The 19,618-nt window shown below is 43.8% G+C and overlaps 1 protein-coding gene across 1 annotated transcript in view; it reads right to left on the reverse strand.

Moving 5' to 3' along the window:
• The window catches only part of ARIH1 (ariadne RBR E3 ubiquitin protein ligase 1), a 48,594-nt gene that overhangs the window by 25,385 nt on the left and 3,591 nt on the right, over window positions 1–19,618 (reverse strand). The window contains exon 2 of the mRNA XM_005521361.3: window positions 1,387–1,454. Within this exon, the coding sequence (XP_005521418.1) occupies window positions 1,387–1,454 (68 nt within the window). The remainder of the gene's footprint in view (window positions 1–1,386; window positions 1,455–19,618) is intronic.

Consider the following 19,618-nt stretch of genomic DNA (forward strand, 5'->3'; position numbering starts at 1 on the left):
GGAGAGTGAACTTTACCCCAACCAAGAGAACCAGCCCAAGAAAGTCAAACACCAAACTGAACAGACATGTTGCAGAGCTGGAATTAAATCAGAATTCTTAACAGCTGTAGTCAGAGTTAAATAGTGGATATATTTGTAACACAAAGCTTTCAGACTTCCAACATTTACTAAAAGAGGTCATCTCAGGAAAATAAAGACTAGAAAGCTGTAAAAAAATACAATCACTTCAGAAAAAAAATCTAGGTTAAACAAAACATAAGAAATACCTGAGCACCATCACTAATCAAAAATATTACACAAAGGGGTCTAGAGATGTCCTAAATCCATTTGCCAAGCATAGCAGGTATATTTATACTCCAAAACCATTACTACCAGTGTGAAAACCTTTGCTCCTCTTTCCCTGGGTGACAGAGTACCAAACTACAGGGGCTCAGCCCAGGGCTCAGTGAAGGGACATTTATCAATTCAGAGGAGCACCAACATCTGCTCCTGGTTTATCAAGCACATGTCATCTCCCCATACCCTGATCATCAGGCAAAGGAGATGGTAATTAAGAGAGAAGTCAAACTAATGATCCTACCAGGCCCTCCACACTCATCCATTGGTCACTTCACACCAGAAGTAAGACCAGCAGACACCACAAACAGAAAGTCCCTGTTCAGCTTTTACTGCTCCTTTTGGTCCAGATTAATTCTCCTCCCATTTTCTAAAGTAAATTACATTCTCCAGCTCCCTCAACTCACTTCAACACCAACACTGGCACTAGAATGAACCAAATGCAGCTGGATTCGGTCTCCACTGTGTAGCAACGAACTGAAAAGTACCTTTACCAAGCAACATTCCAAGAGTTGGGAATCAAAGATGGGAAATAACCATGAAACACTCTACTTTGAGGGAGAGGGAGAAGAAAAATTCAAGCCATTATTTACACACACTGAAGAAAACCTGGAGCTGTGGAGATGAAGACAAGGCAGGACCATTATCAGTCAGGAACAATTTAGCCTTGGCCGGAGCAGCAAATAAACATATCAGGAATACACATGCCAGCACGACAGGCAAGAGCAGCTAAACCCAAATCCAAAACAGTTGCTAGATAGCAAGAACCTGTTCCTGCTTGCTTTTTTCCAAAGCCTGTACATGTTCAAACTGGAAATCCCTCTTTCCAACAGGCAACTTCCACAACTTCGAAGTCTAACCAGGTATGAATAATACTAAAACAAGGAGTCACCAAGTCACCCTTAGCTGGGAAAGGGGGAACATTTAGAGCTTACACGAAAGATTCTCCTGCCACACACTGTACATTCATCCATCCTCAATTAATCCAGGAACAAACATTTTTTCCAGCTCTGCAGCACAAAGTGGCTGCATGCTAAGGTGGCTGCTTACCTCTCCATCAGCTTCTCCTTATCCCAGTTGAAATGGCTAAGGAGTATTCGAGTGATAGTCGCTGGATTCTGGAGAAAGAAGAGAAAAACAATCAATAATTGAGTAACCAAGCCAGAGCTTTGAATAGGCAAAGGGAAAAATCAGAGTGTCTGATAACATCATCTGTTCAGACAATACATGTTTACTGGCATGGACTGGGAAATAGCTGGACTTGACACAGACAAATTTCAAAGGAAAAAAAAACCCAACTCTATAAATCCAAGCCATCTGTATAAAATGAAAATTTGGTTGAAGATTTAAGGACCAGATTAATTACACCTACCACAGTGCCAACATCTCCAGATCCAGCATGCCCACACAATGCAATTCCAGGATGTCTGTAAAATGCAGGAAGGGTTGATTTCCACCCATCATACCCATTTTTGCCACAATCTCCACACTACTTGCAGAGCAAGAATAATCCAGCCCTGACCATCAAAACATTTGGGCTGAAAACTGTCCCAGAACACAACTGGATGCCAGTGTAACAAAGTCCTTGGAAGACCCAAGAAGTTCCTGAAACATCATGAAATCCAGAAAAAACTTATGGACAGCTAAGGAAAGAAATGCAGCCTAAAAAGGTCAGAAAGAAGGTGGAACATAAAAGCTGATTTTCAAATGTGTACAAGTTTTAATTCCAACTAAATCTGAATCATCAGCCAAGAGTTTGATTATATGAGAAACACAGACCATATGGCTTCTCTTACATCCCAGAACCACGTTTTAGCTCCCAAAATCCACTCTCTGGACCCAGTTTTAGGACCATTTACATGCAAAGGAGACAAGAGCAGGGCCCTGGAAGCGGCTGTGTGTACTTTGCCATTTGACACCAAAATGGAAGTTCGCCTCAGGGCCAACGTTCAATGGACGCTCTGAAGCTGTTGAAAAGTAGGACATAAAGCAGCAATGTGATTTCCTGAGCCCCGGAGCTACAGCCACAACCTGATGCTGCCAAAAGCCAATGCTGTCACCCACAGCAGCGATCCCATCCCATCCTTTAATGTCGGGCCCTCATCAGTCCATACTGCTACAGCCATTTTATGCTGCAAATAATGGTTCAGAAACGGATCTTCTCTTTTCCTTTAGGTTGTTTTTTTCATGGAATCAGTTCTCCGATCCATTTGATTGCCTGACCACACAGACAGCTGCATTAGCACAAGGGGAAAGCAGGACAGGCTCTTTCACCACCAACACCGACAAAACCTTCACTGAAATAAAGCCCTCGGGTGACAGTGTAATAAGCACAAAGAACCAGTCTTGTGGTTTATACTGTAAAACGTGACACTCCTCTCCTTCTACAGAGTGTTCTGACTCTTATTAATGCCAGCACAGATTGTTTAAGGTGAAACTAAGAATTTTTTCCCGTCTTAAAAAGCCCATGTGAACCAAAGCAGCTTTAGAAAGGTTTGACCAGATCCCTGTGTGGTCCCTGCGGAACCCCCAAACCAGCTGAGACAGTAGATCTACACAGTATGGGGCAAGAGATACCAGAAATGGGTACTGCTTAAATGCAAGGTGACAGTGTGGTTCTGGTCCATATCTGAACCAGTCTCCCAGGTGACAGGGATCCAAGCTCTTCCCTGCAGCAACACGAGCTGCCTGGCTGACAACCACACGTCACCAGCTCTCTGACAGCATCCCTCCCTCATCCAGCCCTGCAGAGGGGAGCAAGCAGCTCAACTCTTTCAAGTCAGTCCTGCCAACAAAAAGATTAATGGGAATTTAAGGGTCTCCTTCACTCAAAGGCTCCTCCAGCAGCCTCTTTTGGGCTTTAGTTTCTGATCTTTCCAGGTTATTTTGTATTTGGGTCTACACAACATCCTTTTCTGTAACTCTGTCTGTACTACGGAGCAGTACCTAAAGGAGCTCTTAAAAGCTCACTTAGACTCAATTCCTAGAGCAATTTAATCAAAGATGAAAATATACCTTAGTAAATAAACCGATCTTATCTCTAGATTATCTTGGTTATGATACCAGCCCCTGTAATTCTCCAGTTAAGAATTCCAGACAGCAAAGCACACAGCCCTTCAACATAAGGAGCCTTCACTCAGCCCAGAGATCTGCCAGATGTACAGAAAAACACAATTTTCTTCATTTCTCAAGCAAAGGCATTGAGAGAGCTTTAATTAAAACCAGCCCAAAGTCTTGTCCTACCTCCTACCACAACAGCCCACTTGGCCACTTATTAAGGCTTCTGGGAATACCTATTAATTGCTTAATAGGCTGAGGGGCAGCTGAGGCAGTGGTCTCTGGCTGACTTTAAAAAGCCAGGTTTACCCCGCACTGAAGGAAAAGTTATGGTACCTGGATAAGAAACTCAAATGGTCTGCAGTGATTATTAAGTAGAACAAGGCTGATCCATCAATTATCACTCCCCAAAGGACATGTGGTCGGAAAGGATAAGAGGGTTTCATCTGTGGCTTCTGCATTTTCCCAACACACAGGCACTGCCACTTTCCAAACGTTTCCCTAGGTCAGAGCCCCCAGGTATCCCAGCACTGCGAGGTCAGGGTACAAAACTGGACATTATTTGGGATTATACTGTTGACTCTGTGTACTATCACCTTCTCCTGGCTTTCTGGCCTCCAGCTTCTTCCAGCACTGTTGGTTGAACGTTTTAAAAAGAAAGGACACGCCAGCATCATGACAAGCTCCCACCAGAAATAGCTGGGCTGCCTGCTTTCACTGCCTGCCACATCCCAGATGTAGCATTCAAACCTCCCCTGGCTGTTTCCTGGATACAAAATGAAAGAATTAACATAGCCCTGCCCTTGCTCATCCCCGGACAGGGATACAGTCTGGGCTGGAGGTGCACAGAGAGCACAGAAGACTGGGAGGGAGGCAGCTAAGGGGAAAATCAGCTAAATACAAATGCTAAAAGTTCTGGCGTGAAGGATCGTTCCAGCCTAAGACCGGGCACATCATCATGGAACGGCTGTTCCATGGGAACAGCTCATATGCACACACTTCCCTCAGTTATTCCAGAGCAGTGCTGGAGGAGCGAACCACAGCACCCACCCCAGTGAGAGTTGTGTCCCGTGCCTTGGGCACACAGGATTAAAGCACCACCAAAAGAACATGGTATTTCAACACCAGCTCTACTCCAGCCTTCCACCAACCCTCAGCCATCACTCTGGACACTCATGCTGTAAAAATTAATGGAATGTCCTAATCCTGGGTTACACAGCACTGGGAAGTCACGGGCTCTGCTCTGCCTCCTCGTCTGGCACACAGGATTATTTCCTACGACTGACACCACGCAGATTAGTTATGAACAGGCTCTGCTGCTGCTCAGACGGGATTATTCCCAAGGCTGCAAGAGCACGCTCCTACGAAGGCTGTTTTTTGTTTACAAAGACAAATTTTCCTACAGAAAGCAGCCAGGGACGGAGAGAGAGCAAGGGAACAGCCAACACGTTCTCCTCCAAACGTGGTCTGATGAAAGCTGAAACAGCAGATCTTCCTTACAGCAGCCTCCTATTAAATTTTACATGTCGGAGCTGAGGCGGATTGCCTGGAGCCGAGGGCAGCAAGCCTGTTGATATCCAGATAGGAACAAACCCGAGGAAAGCAGCCATTTTGTTGAAATTCTCTGGGCACTTCAAAAGATTCCCTAACAAAACATTCCAAATAAAGCTCTGCCCAGAGAGAAACACCCTCAGTCCTTCAGCAGGGATTTTTTAAGTTTTTTTTTTTGCTAACAAAGCAACCAAGTCCCACATATGCTTCAAACAAATTCCACTCCACCACAGCTTTTCACTGGAGGTATTTACATTTACTGTCCTTATCTATGTTGCTGTGCTTCAGCATACCAATGCAAGCAGGAGATACAGCAATAGGAAGCCCTACAAAGGTCTGGACTTCACCAAAGAAGCATTATTAATTCAAATAAAACTCCTTAATTTAATAGAATTTAATTCAACTGGAAGCTTCATCAGTGGTAAGAGTTAGAATTCTTTTTGCTGTCAAAATAAGAAAGTATGAATCGGAAGGAAGAATCTGGATGCACTTAAATACATAAATGAATTATAAATTAAATATTATTAGAACATTAGCTTGAATCAGAATTTCCAAGCAGCACAATTTGCTGAATGACAGTTGGGAGCACTTGATCCATTCATGTTTCCATCCATCAAGACGAGCTGCATGGTTAATTCTTGATGTTACTACAGTGAAAAGCACATTTTACAGTTAGCTTCTGCTTACATGCTGGGAGTCAACTCCTGGTTCAGTTTCAGCCTTTACTGCAAATAAAAACCACTTAACAACAACTTAAGCTCAGTTCTCCAGCAAAATCCTTTCTCACCTCTTGGAGACATGATATTGATAAATTCTTTGTTTTGTTTCTTTCCATGTCATGGCTGGTTTTGTTTTCTAGCCATGGTAGCTTCTGCATTCCAGAAGTTATCACCTCCATCCCAGTAACAGAGGCTTTGACAGCAATAAGGAACTGATGCCACTTCCAGCTGGGTTTTTCTACACAGTTGCTTTGCACTTGAGAATCCAAGCAGATGCTCCAGACACCCTGGCTTTCCCCAAGCCTCAGAACACTGAACAGGGTTCAAACCTCAGCAATGTCCACTGCTGTATTCCATGGGGACACAAGACTGGGTCTACATTTCCCAGCAGAAGGAAACGGATGGTTTTACATCAGCTGACAAGACTGAGGGTTTGGCTTGGTAGAGGAGCAAAGAGCCATCACAAGCCAATGCTGGTCTGAAGCCAAGCAGCACAAACATCTGCTCCAGTGAAGTGGCACCTGGGGACAGCCATCACATCACCACTGTAAATATTTAACCAGCCAAACCCCCAGTGTTTGCAATAGCAGAGCACCAAGTGGAACCTCCCGCTGCCCAGCATCTCCAAGACTTGTCACATGCACACTGTGCCATGGGAGAAGCACTGATAAATAACCCATGGGTCACGTTTAATAGCAGTGGGGAGAGGAGGAGCAACCCCACCATGAGAGACTGTGACCAACGCCATGCACCAGGCACCAAACAGCTACATCATCACATAATAACCAAGGGGCACCAGCCCAAAATTCTGCAATAACCTGATGTGTGCTCTTTGGACCCTCTGCTCTTCACCTGCACCCCTCCCAGCTTCACACAGATAATCTCAGACATAAAGATACAGCTAGAAAATGTTTCAAATCAGCTTTTAACCTGCTAAAACACATAACAGTACAACTGGTTTGCACTGTTCTGCAAGTGCATTAAATGACCCTCATTTGTAGAGATTCATTCACATCCTTTCTTCCAGGAGACAATTACAGGAAATCTTACAAGCACAAAACCTCATTTCTAGCAGCTTAAAAAAATTCCCAGGAAGCCAGCACTGAAGATGAGATCCAAGTGCTGAGTATTTCCAGGACATGATCTCTAACTTGCTAGTTTTTAGCTTTTCACCACCAACTTAGCACTCCGAGAAGCTGCAGGAAAACTTCTGTGTAATCTAATATTCCCTAGCTCGATTACAGCCAGGACATGAGAGGGCTGCTGCGGGAAGAGGACAGGAGCTAAAGGGTTCAATCTGCCAACCCATCCGTGCTCTCTCCCTCTGCCATCACCAGGGGTGTGGGAGAGAATCACACGTTTCTGTCATTGGCCATCTCAGGGTTCACAGGGACAGCACAACACGCTGGTGGATCTCAGATACTTCTCATCTTCCCCTTAGAGATAATAACAACATGAGTACTGCTCATTCTCTGTACCCCACTGAGTGATGGTCCTTGCAGCTAACATACTACTGAAGCCGTATCAGAAGACTTGAGTTAGATCTCTAAACCACCAAAAATGTACCAGTTTCCTGCCGTTTCCACACAACTCCACAAGAAGCCAGGCTACTCCCTGTAACTGTTATCATCTGCTGTCCTCCATCTGGCATTTGCCAACTCACTGTAACTTCCCATTAACACATACAGAGCCTTCAACTTCGACACCCATCATCTCCTCAGCTCCCTACATCCTTCTTTATCTCGTTAACCTCCCTTCACACATCATTTCCTAATTCTGAAAATTAAGTTTTACGGAGTTACTGAATTAGTACCATTACGTGATGGCACCAAATGGTAGCTTGATCTGATGATCTCAGTTTGTAGTAACTTACCTGCACTCTACTGACTGTTTCCAGCTTGGATGAACATACGTTCTTCTAGCAGGGGAAGATAATAAAAAGCAACTTCAGCGAAAACTCTATTACTTCAGTTAATTGGTTCAAGAGACAGAAATGAAGCAGTCAGCTGCTTTACATTTTCTCAGAGCCTTTTGGAAAGCTTTCAGGTTAATGATTAGGAGCTGCAACGAAGAGCCATTGTCTAACAGAGCTTTTAAAATCAGAAAAAAATAATAAAGCAACAATTCCAGGATGAATTAGCAAATTTGGAAATGCAAAAGCTGAATTCACACTGTAATACTTCTAAATAAAAGAAGATGGCATGGATTCGCCCTGCTGCTCTCAGATGATTGCAGAAGTTCCACCACCAACTCAACACAAATTAAAAATGACCAGGGAAGGCCTTTTCCAGCATTTCAGCTATGCTCACTTCCATAGCAGGAGAGTTAGGGTTTGATGACAGAACACAGAGGGATGTTAACCCTTATTTTATACATCTGATCTGAAGAACACTTTGGGTTCTACTTCCTTTTGCTATAGTTCTGGAGTATAAAGTCATGCTTTGAAGAGGAAGGACCCACAGGTCCTGAGCTGATGTTTTACTGCCTACAACAGCAGTATCACCCAAAGGATTTCTCTCTTCCTGGTGTCTCCCAGCACAAGAAATCTCAACATAGGAACAAAAGCTCAGCAAAGCTGGGTAGACAACAAGAGCCCCAGCTCTGGTCTCTGGAGTCTGCCATGTGACTGCAGCTGCCGCGCTGAGCACCGGAGTGGAAGCACATGGGTGCCAGAGTACGCCGCACACCGGTTTTATTCAATCCTATGCCTCCCACTCATGGATTTGCAAAGACTTGCCTTAAAAGAGTAGGAGAAGGTGATGGCATCATTTTCATACAATTCCTCCAGTTTACTATTTCAGCAGTTCTGTAATATCTCCCCATCCACTGTGGAGGAAGCAAACAGCCCCCAGTGCTGCAGCCTGGCTGGGCACAAGGTAAGAGGAAAAACCCTGCAACGGTTTGGCTACCATGGATGTAAAGCGTCATCCAGGTCAACTCCAATTCCCTGGTAATCACCAAGTTCCCCCTCAAGTCAAACCTTCAGTCAACATCCAGTGCCACAGAGCTGCTCTGACAGGATGAGAGTCCATGAAATAGAAATGGGTATTTAGGAAATCAGTAACAAACATCTGCATCCCATCACAAATGATGCACGGTCACCTTCTCTGCTCATCAACAGAACACCACTCCCACAACCAGTGCCCACAAAGCATATATGAGTCTGCTTCCCTCTTAACACCACTGCTCTTCCAGACCTGCAGGTTCCATTTTTCCTCTTCTATCCAACATGACCCCAATCCTATTGAAATTCTCAGCCCACCACAATTAGTTTGGACCCACCATGTAGTTACTGCACTGATCTTGTATATGGATCACAAAAGTGTCCAGTACTGTCAAGATCGAAAAACTTGGGTTTCCTCCAGACAACAAGCAGAATCACTATGGCAGAAAGAACATCACTAGATACTTTCAGTTCTACAGTCTCTAGAAGACTACACATAAGGACAGATTCAATTCTTCTCAGACCAATACAACAACTCACTAATGCTTGACTTGAATAAAATACACTGTTTTACTTCAAGAAGAAAGCAAAAGCACATTTTGCCACAGGAAGAAATAATACTGAATGAAGGCAGTGACTGACAATAAGTACCAAAACACCATGCTTGGCCCGAGAGCACAGGTCAGAAATCTCTCCCCCTGCACAAGATTCCAGAGAGGCCAAGGAAGACTCTAGACACCTAGAACAGCTTAGCTGTGCAGCAGCTCTATTTTTGCCTATGAGATGAAGTGACAGCAACTTGGATTATGATATTAATCTGAAACAGGGCAGTAACTGGGCAAGACCAGACCAGCTCAGAAAACATTTATTCAGCAGCAACACAAGCTCACACAAGCACTGACTCTCAACTTGCCACCGGAGTCAGTGATGGGAGCACGAGTGACCAGACACAGGAGCTGAGTGAGTAAAGGGGGTCTCTGGTTTATTTTAACACAGACAGCATCATCGTGTCACCAGACAGCTGAGCTGGCACAACCTGGACAACAGGGAATTGCTTCCAAGAAATCTGTTAGTCTCAGTCTGCCAAGAGCCATGTGTCAGGCATGTTAAAGCTGGGGCTTCCCATATCAACAGACACGCAAATCTTATTGTCCCAAAGACTGTAAAGTACATTGGGATATACTTTGATGCCAGGTACAGCCAGAGGTCCAACTTTTTTTCCTCAATTATCTCACCATCTACAAAGAGCAGGCCTTCACCCTCTTCACCCCAGTGTCTGGGGGCTGTATTCACCTGGTCTACCAAAGAGCAGATCTTCATAGTAAATTGTGGGAATACTGCCAACAACTACTACCAAATGTCCTACACATAACCACGTGAGCTTGACAGAAATACACTTTTTTTTTTAAGGTCCTTTATTAGTCAATGCTGGAAAGAGTGGAAGTGGCATATGTCAGGCCAGCTACCCATCAAGGTGATAAAAAGAAACAACCCAAAGCACATTCTTCATGTGCTGTCTTCAGTGACTCAAGTCCTGAATGAACTGTGCATTTCTGGAAAGTAGAGGTCTGCTGATGTGAGCTCCAGAAACTGTCCTGTTTGCAGGCAGAAATGAATGTTAAAGCAATAAGGCTGAAACATGAACCGTACATCTGCTTTCTTCCTTCAAATCATTTTGTACAAGTCTTTTGGAGTCTCAAAAAAGCTTTCCCTGCTCTTTTCCCAAGCTCCAATATGTATGGTACACTGACTCGGCTCCTTCACCACAGTGTGCACTGCCAGTGCCTGGCCCAGAGCCAGGGGCACCCAAAGGGCTTCAGCCACATCCTGGCATTCATAAATCTGTAGGAGAATGGCACTGTTCCTCCACACCAGGGAGATAAACTGCTGGCTCTGCTGGCTCCTGCTTCCAGCAGCTCATGTAAGGACTAAGCACCTCAGCTTTGGACAGTAAATGATTTTCCAGTTAACAAGACCCAGCATTTCATGAATTCTGCACACCTTTAGGACAACAGAACCTTGCTTTTGCTGCTTTAAGCACATTCAGAGGCACCACCCAGTCCAGGGCAGTGCTAGGAGGCTGCTATGAGCAGATCAGTGGAGGAAGGGTTAGGGTTAGGTATCAGAAGCAACTTGAAGAAATAATGATACCATGGCATATCTGAAATGTTTAGAAGAAATCAGACAAACTCTAGGAGGATGAAGGTATTCTCAGCATCATTCTCAGATGAAGGTATAACTCAGCATCACAGTTATACTGGGAAGGGTAAATTCCCAGTAACCTGTGGATTTTTTCCACAGCAGGTCTGTCTGCAGCATCAAACATGTGCCATGAAAACAACTAACTGATTTTCTGGGCTAACTTTTATAAGCTGTCAGCAAAGGGCTCTCAGACTGTCCTTTGAGTGATGATTTAAGGGTGTCCCCTCTTTAGACAGTGTGCAAGCAGAGGATCAGCCTCCAAGGATGTTCAACATCAATGCGTCTCTCAACAGACATTTGCTGGTTCTGTCTCAGGTTTGGGTGATCTGCCTTCCACCTGCTTTTGTTACTGGGCACTACTGAGAACATCTATCACAAGGTGCTTGGGCACAAAGACACATGAGAAGATATAATCCAGCCAAACTCGGTATCACCTCAAGACAACCACCTTTGACTCCTAAAAATCACAGGATAAGCTGACTGTGAACAACTTTATCCCCAATAATTAGTCCTCAGACTCACAGGTGTTTGGGGGAAATAACTCACTATGCAAAAATCTCACAGTAACATGCCTGCGGCAGCCTGTCCTGAATCCTGACTTCCAGTTCAGAACGTTATAATTAACATTTTCCAACAAATATACAGACAGGAAAAAGAAAATGGTACGGGATGATAACTTCTTCCATGAGCACAATGAGTTGGCACCCACAAATCCCTGCAAGTTAAAGATCTACCATGGTAAGTAAACAAAAGCCATCCCAGTGAATAACTTCTCTCACTGCAAAGGCCAGGTTACTTCAAAAATATTTGGATACATAGTCACTGGTGGCATGCAAGTGTTAACGCCTTTAGTGACAGCATGACTGATGAGAAAAATGGGATTAGCACAAGAATTTTTAGCCAGGGGCAAATTTACACAAGCATTTTTGGAGAACAAAAAAAAAAAATCCTTAACATTCTTCTATCTTCTCTTTCTCCTCCAGGCCCTAGTGAGGTGAGCACTTGGTACTCCAGTTCTTCAGTCCCTCATTGCTTCTGATTTTGTCCCTTCTTCAAAGGAACATCCGCACTTAGGATCCCTCTTCACTGGGACAAAGAGGAAGTTTTCGCATCGCAGTGAAGCATCACCACACTCCACAGCATTTTAGGAAAGAAAAAAACACATTCCTTAAGGTGATTTCATATCCCTATCACAGGCAAAGTATGTTTTTAACACCCAGTGTCACCCTGACAAACAGACAGGAAATGCACTCTGGTGATGCCTATGCCTTAGTCTACAACTCTCAGCCAAGGAAAAAAAAATAATTTAGCCATCTTAAGAAACTCTTTAAGCCCAGAAAACCACTGCCAATGCAGCAGTGGCTTGGGGATGTAATCTCTGGCAGTATCTTGATGCTGGCAGCAGCCCCAGCGCAGATGTGGTTGTGGCTTGTACCACTTCCCTGCAAAAAGCAGCTTTACCTGCAAAAGCACTTTGTTCTGCTGGCACAACCTGCATCTGCACTTGGAAAACCTGCCAGCATCCTTTTCCCAACAAGCCTCTTCTAGCTCGATCATTTTTTAATGATGACTTCGCAGTTTATTTACCACACTCTACTCATTTATTCTTACTTAGTTTTACAGCCAACAAAACACAGCCCTGGCAACATGTTATTTTATAAGCTGGGATTTCCGCTACAAGAAGTAATTTTGCCTGTTTATACCCCAAAACGTTTTCCTCTGAGGGCTCTGCAGATGCCACCTTTGAAGAAAGGATATTCTGGAGGCATGACGAGTTCAGCAATCACTTGTTCGCTCTTGTTCCCAACAAGATTTACCTCAAAGTCTAACTGCAGTCTCTAATTGCTGCAGGTATTTTTAACCAGGTACCTGAGCTCCCTCGAGTTTAGCGAAAATAGTCTGGAGGGATCTGATACAGAAATAGCAGAACACAAGTCATACAGCAGTGCGGGAGAATGGGAAACCTCCAGTGTTTTCACCATTTTCTTGTTTAAGGGCTTTGAAGACTTGCCTCTACACAGAGTTGCACTCATTTAATCAGAAGTGTTTCTACAGCTGTTGAGTCAAAGCAGCAAGTAGGTGCAGATTCCCTACCTCTATTCCCTTTTGGCAGGGAATGGGAAACAAACCTGGATGTGCAGTTTTGTATTTGATGGACTGTGCACTAGCTGACAAGGATACCCCTTGTTCCTCTCCCATTAAAATATTACTGTCATCAAGACATTGGGCTTCTGCAAGAGAAAAAAAAACCCTAATCAGCCCTGCCTTGTTACTGTTGTGCAGGGCAGCAAGAGGAATAATTACACTAATGACTGGTGAATAATTGAGTGCACTGAACAGGCTGGCACCCAGCCTCCTCCAAATCCCAGTGCTCCTGGGATGCAGAAACACCCTGGCAAAGGACATCAGGGAATTACACCATGGCACACGAGAGTAACACAGATCCCAGACGCCCTCCCTCCAGAGTTTCAGTATCCATCATCTCTAAAGAGAACTCCAAGTCCCTGCACTGTCCCCCTCCTAGAAGTTATCATCCCAGCCAGAAATGGTTTTGTGCACATTTTCAAACACTAATTTCAGCTCTATTAACAATACAAATAAGGACATTTCAAGCATGTCATATTACCAAGTAAAATAAAGAGACTGGTTATTACAGAACAACCTAATGCGTATCTAAAATGCGTATAAATCAAAGAGTATACCTCAATTTGCTCATATGGCCTTTCAGTCATTGCACAAGTATTACAAACTATCAAAACAAAGACATACGACACATTATTTCATCAGCTCTTCAGAGTATACAGAAATTGTTAATTTTTTTATTAAATTGTTGTTTTACATTATAGTTATTTTCTTCTATACACACTAGGTGAGATTTTACTCCAGGGACCTTCCACGCTGCTCCCAGAAAAATTACGCTGCTAACTACAAGTTGGAATGTTGCTCCTCTTCCCTTTTTATTAAAAAGCTGCTGTCCAGCCTACTTTTAATACACATTGTTTAATAAAGTTCTGTCACTTCCAAGCTCCTGCTCTGGAATCCAACCTCAAGACATGGCTCTCCCATGCTCTTCGTTCCACACCATTCCTTTCACTCTCTATTTCTCAGATCCTAGATGATTAGTATAAAGATAACTAGGAGTTAACTTAGTCTTAAGTTTTCTTCCCACACAGGAAAGTTCAATGCAAGGCAGACTGTTTATTCATGTGAGTCCTCCTGGCTTCCTCTAATCCCTCTCCACATTTCTATCTGCCAGACAAAGGAATGCTGATTGCATTTGTGTTTTGTTGCGAAAGAACACACCAAGCCCAGTTACCAGCTGCAAGAGGGCATCAACATTTTGAAAAACTCTCCAGAGCTCTTTCCAAAGTTAAATATGCACTAACTAGATGTGCACACAAAACAGGCCACAGAAATGTTGAGGTCTGGATGCACATCCATTTGTTTTGCTGACTGAGTTGAACGATGCTAACACCATCACTTCTGGCACCTGGAACAAAGCAGCTGAGCTGCTCATGGGGTCAAACGGCTGAGCAAGAAGAGCAGAGAGGAGACACTTTTAAACAGAGAATTCCCTGATCCCGTATTCCATGGCCCTGCAAACAGCTGTATCCAGGCAGTCGGGGAATGGGAACTGTCCAAGACCCATATCCACGTAAGCACGGCTCTGTTGTGGGTGCACATGTCCGTACACCCCAACAAGCACCACAGGGGATGAGTGTCAGACACTCAAACACCAGAATGGTTCGAGTGCACTGGTGTTTCAAGCCAACCAAGCCCATCTCAAGTGCCCCAACTCACAAAACCAAAGGCAAACCCCAAAGAAGAGAGAAGCACTGCATTGTCACTACCATACCAGGTCCACACACACACATCAAAGCAAGCACAGTAAAAACAGCCATATCCTGCTGTGATTTTTACACAAGGGTGTTGTTCAAATACCAGCTCCTTCCTCTGTGGTTCTGGAAGTGTTCTGCAGATGAAAACAGCAAAAAAAAACACCCTTTGCAGGGCAGCACCCAAGATGCTCCTCCAGAGATTGACCCAGTCACGAACACCAGGCAGGAAGTGGGAACCTTCAGAACCATCTCAAATTTTCATTTCTTTACCTTGGAAGAAAGTCTCTTCAGCCTGTCTCCTTAATAAGAACTGCAATTATTAGTTTAAAAATAAAATCTTTGAACTAGCACTCAAAGAAGTCGGCTATTTTGGCATTTGACTACTTTCAGGTGCAATTATATAGATTCTTCTGGTTCTACTAAGTTCTTACTGTGTGTTCTCCACTTTGAGAGGACTTTAACTGTGCCCAAGCAGAAGTCTTTTGAGCAGGAACTCCTACTCTATCCTGATTATCTGCTGAGAAACAGAGTTTAGAGTCTGCATCCCTCATCTGGTGAAATTGCTGCAACAATCACAGACAATTTTTCTGAAGGGCTGCAAAGGCAATAAGCAAATATCCAAGCTTTTAATTTCAAACATTGGGATTATCTCCCTCCAGCTCCTAAATTCCTCAAATCACAACGCAATGAAAGCTTCATCTGTTGTGAATTAAAATGCACATGAAAAGGCTAATTTGTGGTGACACAGTACAGAGGAGAGTCCCTCCCCTCAGACCAGGAAGTCTTTCACACCTCCATGTCTGAGACACAAGTACTCTCCCACAAGACCTAATCTTGAAGCAGATGGCCAAGACATGATCCTTGCACTGCTTGTCCCTGGAAACAAGAGGTGCCACATGGTGCTTTAGCACAGAACTTTTTAACCAAGGAAGATACAAAACCAGGAATGTTTTAGAAAGACTAGGGAAAAAGACCTTAATGTGCCGGCATCTTTAAGAGGGCACCAGTGGAAACCACCGGAAGACCAAGAAGGCCAGTTTTAGGTAGGTTGTATGCTCAGTTACTACCAGATCACAGGGCTCTCAGCTACTGCCCTGTCCCCAGCAGCCGTATTTGGCTCCTCTCCCAAACACATCCCCAGAGGACCACAACCTTTTGCTGTCACACAGACGTGTCGAAGCCTGGCAACAAGGACAGGCAGCGTAACACAGCCATGGAGAAGCTGTGCTCTCCTCTCCAACTGTCTGGGCTCCATGCTTCTCCAGAGGGAGAACACCAAGGGGAGACACATGTCCCTCCAAACCAATTCTTTGTTTCTCCCTTTTTACTAGGCACTGGCAATGACTACCGGCTTTGTACTCCACCAGCTCCCAAAACTCAAGGCAAGACTGCTGGCAATGCCAAAATGCACCACAACCACCCAAGACACTTTCACAAGGGCTCACTCACTTCTTCCAAGTCACTTTGATGCTGTAAACAGCTATCTATGTGAGGTTTTAGATTGAAATTATTCCAAACATCTGGAAAAAGTTCTCAGTCTCTAAAAACAAGGAAAAGACTCAATGCCGATGGTTCTGTTTGAGTGTTGTGTTTGTAGAGTGGTTCAAACCCTCACCACAGTGAGCTGCTCTGAGGACTGGAGATAATGACCTGGCATTGCTACACCACCTAAATAGGATCGCTCCTGCAAGAGCCTCTGCACTTATATGGGCATTCCAAATTCGGGAAGGGAACAGAATTGTGAAGTCTAAACTCAAGTTACACCTGAAACAACCACTGACAGAAGCCTCGGATGGCAGTTTTCAAAGCATTTATTTAAACAGTGTTTCCATCACAGCTGAAGCAAAAGCTAAGAGCAAGGTAAGGAATTCTATACAGGCCGAATTCAGGGTTTCCAACATTCCCAACACCAAACAACCAGGATGGTGAAGATACTTAAATATTTTCTGCATTTCCATTATCAAATTATTAATGATTTTTCTCCAGTTGAGTGCCTCATCCCCTCAGAGCCTCCTGCACCAACATCCCACACAAAATCAGCAGCCCTCTCCCAAACCTCGGGCATCTGTATTCCAGGCTGTGCTCAAATGCACCATTTGGCATTACTGAGCAGCTATGAACCCTCCCAAGGTGTTTTACAATAAATGAGACTGTAATTTCCTTGCAGCTACTAAATGACTTGATGAAATTCAGCAGCATTATGTGCTTGTATGCAACCAACAGCCTCCAAAACATCCTTTGTGACTGTCAGGGATCCAGCACTGCCAGCCACGAAGAGAAAACATCACTCTCAATACTCAGACCCCAGTAATTCCAGAAGTACCAGAAATCTGGAGGACCCTGAACAGGTGAGTTTAGGACTGAGCTGTGTGGAGAGGACTTCCAGCTTCCAGTTACTGTCAAATTCCAGATTCTTTTCCCAGTAAACCAGCTTTCCTAAGCAGAGGAAAGAGTTGCTACCTTCTCCAGGAAAAAAAAAAAGGCTTCTACAAAGAAATTCTGGATGAAAACGTTGACTCACTGTTAAAACAAGCAGAGTGTGGGATCAACTTTCTTCATCACTTTCTTCAACTGTCACACCTGATACCAACAGGAGAACCACATTCTTGTTTGTCTCGTTAATGAAGTAAAGGGGAAGAGAAATTAAGTTTAGAAATAGAAAACTGAAAACCATTCAACAGGTGCCAAAGACACAGGGCTGCCCTAATTTACAAAGGGCACTGGAGCTTTGGGGTTTATTTGCTATTAGGAACTTGAACTTGTGCCAGGTTAAAACTAAAGGGTCAGAGCTTGGGACAAGCATAAGAGGGGAATCTGTGTTTTTGTTTTTAGTGATACTTTAACATCCAGAAATGGCTCTTGTTTCACATCAACTGCGGTCTCAACTCTGACTTCGTGGCACAGCTTCCAATTTATAGCAGAAACAACCCTTTTACTTTGCACAGCAGGAATGGTCCTGCTCACTGAAATTAAACCCACAGGGAATAGCAACAACTGTATTTACTATTTAGTTTTAGCTTTCCAGAAACAAATATTTTAAAGTAGCTAAAAAACAGTGAGCATTTTCAGTCTCACTTTGAAACATCCCAAAACACGCCGGTCCCCATCTGCACGCCAAGGCCCCTGAGAAAAAGGCTGCTTTGCTGTGATTTTAGGAAAACTACACTGAGACAAAAGCAACCAGCATCAAATGTTTCCACACATGGCCAACCATGAGATTTGCATCTGACCTAACAGAAACATAAAGCACAAAGCAAGTGGGTCATATTTAAGTACAAAGTTGAAATTCCTCTGGAGACTTAACAAGACTTCTACCTGGCAATGCTGAAATTTAAAGTAATAGTAAAAAAAATTCTATTATACTCAGAATTACATGTCTCGGCAGTCAGGAACAGACACCATGTCATTTCCAAAAGTTTTGGAGTGATTGCTTATACAAGATTCCAGGAATGCTTTGTCACAATGAAGTTTATTCCATTCCTTGGAAATATTAATTGCATTCCTACTATAATGAAACACCTTATAAACACCGCATGACAGAAACATGGGGTTTAACAAAGCATTTCCTTCCAGCATCTTAACATTTAGGCCCCTGACATGAATTTTACACACAAGGTTTGCTAATACACCTCACTCTGCGAGAGGACCCGGATGGAAGCAGCACCAGCCTCGAGTGCTTCCACCCACAGACTCCCACCTAATGCTTGTCAGCTCCAAGCACTCCGAATTTCCAAGATGTCATCTCTAGCATTAAATACAGTTTTAAGCACTACCCTGTGCAACAAGCAGCAATTCCTGTTGCCCACTGGCAATTCATCCCTGTTGTGGACAATACCTTTGGAATGTACTGCCCACAGTATGCTAAATTACACCAGTATTGGTAAGATTTCCTAAGTTCTGCCTGGCAATCAGGATGTTTTGTCCAAGCAAGTGAAGCCACTGTTCAACAAGACCCCTCTTGTAACAATGGGTTTGCACTTGTAACAGAGCTCCATTTAACCAGGGCTGTGGAACTCCAGGGGCCTCTGCAAAAAGCCATTCCTCAACAAATATGGGTTTTTAACTTCAGACTGGTCTGGGGATTTGCCTTATTTTAACGGCAAAGCTCCTACCAGAGCAAGGACCTAACCTTGCCTCCAAAGAAGTCATCCAGCTCCACCATGTAAATGAGAAACCTGTACTTGCTGCGAATGCTCTGATGTTACACCTGACCTGGTCTGCTCTAAAAAATGTAATTTAAAGCCTTTAATCAAAAGAAAAGGTATTTTTGAGCTAGACTGAATTTCACTGGATCCAGGAATGCCACATCCTTCCAGAGAAAGGAAGCTCAACATGCTCACAATCACACAGCAGGCCAGGCACAACACCCCGCCACATCCAGGATCCTGATCCCCACTGTGGGGTGGGGAAAGAAAACAAGAGACTCAACTCATTTTTCTGCCACCTCAGAGCATCATCACAGTATTTTCAATACCTTACCATTACAAAGTCCGGGAAGAATGAATATGGTCAGTGACATCACAACAATGTCATTGGAATGCTCCAGAAAAAGGCAGGCAAAAAGGGAAAATTAATCCCACCTGGAAATACTGGAATTGCACAAGGTTGCAACAAAGCAAGGAGAACACCAGGCCAAGCCAGGCTACAGAGACACATCATGTGCATTACTCAGAGCAGAAATAAATGTGCCATTCTAAACATTTTTCAAGTTTATTTTCAGAAAAAATCTAGAGCAAAAATGGAAATAGCAATCTGATATAAAAAAAGAAGTGACAGTGGATTATTTGGACAAAAGTTCAGAGAGGGAGAATATGGGGAAGACATTCAACTGTGGGAAAATGCCTTTGGGAGGAGGAAGCCTTTTGTTCCACAGCACCTCTATGTCTAGGTTTTTACAGTCCCTTGCTAACTTCATTCTGCCAGCAGCTGGAAAACCACCAGAAATCTGCCTGTTTACTTAGACAACTAAA

Source organism: Pseudopodoces humilis, chromosome 16, assembly GCF_049639895.1.
Source record: "Pseudopodoces humilis isolate 2021_Gansu_Grassland_sample_001 chromosome 16, ASM4963989v1, whole genome shotgun sequence".
Lineage (NCBI taxonomy): Eukaryota > Metazoa > Chordata > Aves > Passeriformes > Paridae > Pseudopodoces > Pseudopodoces humilis.